Here is a 3169-nt window from a genome sequence, read left to right on the forward strand (position 1 = left end):
TGGTAAGAGAAAGACTACTCATGCCTCACTCACTGCCCGTTATGCTTAGCAGCAGCCGGCTAATGCAGTGATCACACGTGTGCTCGCCAGCTAGCCAGCATGGCTGCGCCAGATGTGCTGGCTCTTCCCCAGCTGGCAGGGCAAAATTCAGAAGTAGAGAACAGGGAAAGAAGACTACAGAGAGCATGGAGAACATGGAGCTTTTATTGTACTGGATGTACAGGACATGGGGAGAGGGACAACAGTATTGGAGAGCAAAGACACTGGAAGGAGTGCAGAGCAGCGGTGTGGTGAGGTAGGTGATGTGATGGAGGGGAGCTAGGGGCACGGAGGGCATGACGGGGCCAAACTGTGTTGGGAAAGATTTAGAAGATATGGAGAAACCTGGGATGACTGCAGTGAGTGGGTGGAAGACATAACTCCAAAGAAAATAAGGGTTAATTATTTCTACTGCTCATGGAACAATCTTTTAAAAATACTATAAAGCTGTCAAAGTTTCAGTGGTCTAGAAAACTTTAAATGCCTAAACGACATTACCAAAGTAAAAATCTAGTAACCTTATATTAATTCCAGACAAATACTGGACTATAGACTAGAATGGGATCTAATTGGTAAGTTTATAAAGACAGTAGCATAATCCATTTCAGTGAGTGAGTTTTCATGGAAAATTAGTGATAGAACTGATTACATCTTTTGACGAAATGAAAAAGTTCTGTTGTTAAAGGAAGCTGCTTAATATAACTGAGCTGAGATATTTTACCTTGTGCTCTGACCTTCTGGTTAAAAGTGACACAACGTAAAATCTGTGTAGCATATTTCAACTGGCGTGAAAAGGCTGATACAGCTAAAAAGTAATTGCACAGAGGGCATCATTATATAACGGGGTTCCACATAGATCTATTCTTAGTTCAGTGCTATTCAATATCTTTATCAATGAGATGGAAGAAAATAGAAACTTGTTGTTGGTAAAGGCTGCAGATGCCATATTCATATACAAGAAGTTAGTACGTGACCTGATTTTTAGAGGCGCTAAGCATATTTAGGCAATGAAAAAGGAGGATTTTGGCTTAGAAGCTAAAACCACAGATATGTAGCTATTGCAGTGCCAAGCTTTTAAGCATCTTCTGGGCTAAACTCATCTCAAAATGGGCTTCGTAACAGATGGTAAGAGAGATGCCCACACTAGCCAGTACAGAACGACCCTGTTCTTCAATGCTTAGGCACCTATTTCTGATCTGTCAGATCAGAAGAAAATGGCTTCATCTCAAAATTCTTACACTGAAGTAAGCACTTAATTGCTGTTTCATACAACCAAGCTGTCTAGCAGGGAGAGTGCTCACTGGGCCATGTGGGTTACCAGGACTGAACATCCCCCCTTTGGTGTGAGCAAGTTGGCAGGTTCGCGTCTCGTGTTCTAGGAAGGTGTCTTCACCTACAAGTTAATTTGGCTGGAAGCACCTTCCATCCCTCCTCTTTAAGGTGGGGCTCTATATAGAAGTGCTAGAAAAACACCACATATGCTCAGATAAGCGTTAGCTGATGTAATAGCTACTGCCTCTTCTGCCCTCACCAGCTGATGGTGAGAAACAGATGACCACAGTCTTAAAATAAAATTATTCCATGCCACACACTTGTTTTTGAGGCAAAATCTGGTGCAAGAGAAAAAAAAATGTGAGTAGATAAGCAGATGCTGGTAGGTTCTCTCTTTCTATGCATGTATATGCATAAAAAACCCCCAAAGCTTCAGGATCCTGCTCCTTTGTGGTCTATGTAGGAACCTGACCCAGAGTATGCTACCAGCACTGTTGCTCTTCACATTAAGCATCGTTTTCCATGGAAACCAACACAGAGCAGAGAGGACAGACAAAGATGGCATGTCTCCACTTGAGAGGCATACTTCTACTTACAGCCCATACCTGGGTCAGAGGATGGAGAATTATTCCCAGATCTTGCAGTTTAAACATAGCCTCAGAGAACAGAAGTTCCTCCTCAGTCTTCTCTGCCTCTTGCTATCTTACATATTCTAATCTGTCCCCCTTTATTAATTTCCTCTCTCACATAATGAATCCCAGACTTTTCTCTCTCTCTTCATAAAACTTTCTCTAGGCCTAGGAGCAAAGCAAAGGCCTGGCATAGTCATTGCTTCAGACAGCAGATATAAATGTACTGGAGGGAGAGAGTAAAAAAAAACCTCCGCAAGCATTTTTTAAAATTCTGATAATTAAGTTGGTGATAATAGAAAAGGATACCAACCCCTTAATTTGTCCAAAACACAGGTACCTAGGGGCAGAGGCTGTGCAGACCTTCCTGAACCACAGATTTATTACAGTGACCCTGGGCAGCTCACTCTCCAGACGTACTCCTTTCTTTGCCTCACTGCTGGAAGTACTAACAAGAGTGCCACATGTGGGTGTATTTTCTATAAAGCAGACCATTACCAGCAAAAAGTAAGGGAAACTATCAATTCACTTAATGTGGAGTACCCATGAGCATTCAGATGCTGCCACTGCTAGGCACTGATGGCTACATTTGAATATCTGTAGATGCTCCTGACGGCATTCACGGTTTCGGCAACCTGATGAGCTGGCCAGGAAAGAGCCCACTGAGCTCTCCCTGGGGGCTGCTGCTGTGCAGGCCAGGTCCCTCTGTGCTCTCAGAGTCAGTCAGCAAGATCTGCAGCTTGTCTTGTCTCAAGGTGGCTTGTGTAGAAGTCTTGGGATACCTGAAGTGATTTCAGCTATCGCTTTCAGGGCCATTTTACAGTCCTGTGGCACTGCAAGAGCAAAAAGACCCTGTCCATGTTCAGAGTATACTCCTTTATTTATACTTGTCCATATTTTTTCTAACTTCTAAACCAAACTGTCTTAAGGTCCTTCTGCAATAATAAAATCCCACAATAACTGTTTAGTTAAAGTGTGCCTTCTTTGTGTAGGGACTGCTTTATGCCAGGCGTGGGCTGCAGTGCAGGGCGAGATATCTGAACTGGCCTTAAACGACTTCGATGCAGTCTAGCCATTCCAGCACAGCTGTCAGCTTGGATCAATTTTCCCTTCCAAAAAAATGCTGCCATCAGTAGGAACGCTTTGTGGCTGAGCTATCTTGATCCCCCACTACAGTTGCAGCAGGGATCTAGCCTATTTATATTCTTCAGCAAACAGCAAGGAAAGAG

The 3169-nt window shown here is 43.4% G+C and overlaps 1 protein-coding gene across 1 annotated transcript in view; it reads left to right on the plus strand.

Moving 5' to 3' along the window:
* The first annotated feature begins 335 nt into the window (after positions 1-335).
* The window catches only part of LOC104133250 (MAP3K12 binding inhibitory protein 1), a 45259-nt gene continuing 42425 nt past the window's right edge, over positions 336-3169 (plus strand). The window contains exon 1 of the mRNA XM_009646621.2: positions 336-398. Within this exon, the coding sequence (XP_009644916.1) occupies positions 336-398 (63 nt within the window). The remainder of the gene's footprint in view (positions 399-3169) is intronic.

The sequence above is a fragment of the Egretta garzetta genome, unplaced genomic scaffold, assembly GCF_000687185.1.
Source record: "Egretta garzetta isolate BGI_Z169 unplaced genomic scaffold, ASM68718v1 scaffold79, whole genome shotgun sequence".
NCBI classification, from domain to species: Eukaryota; Metazoa; Chordata; class Aves; order Pelecaniformes; family Ardeidae; genus Egretta; species Egretta garzetta.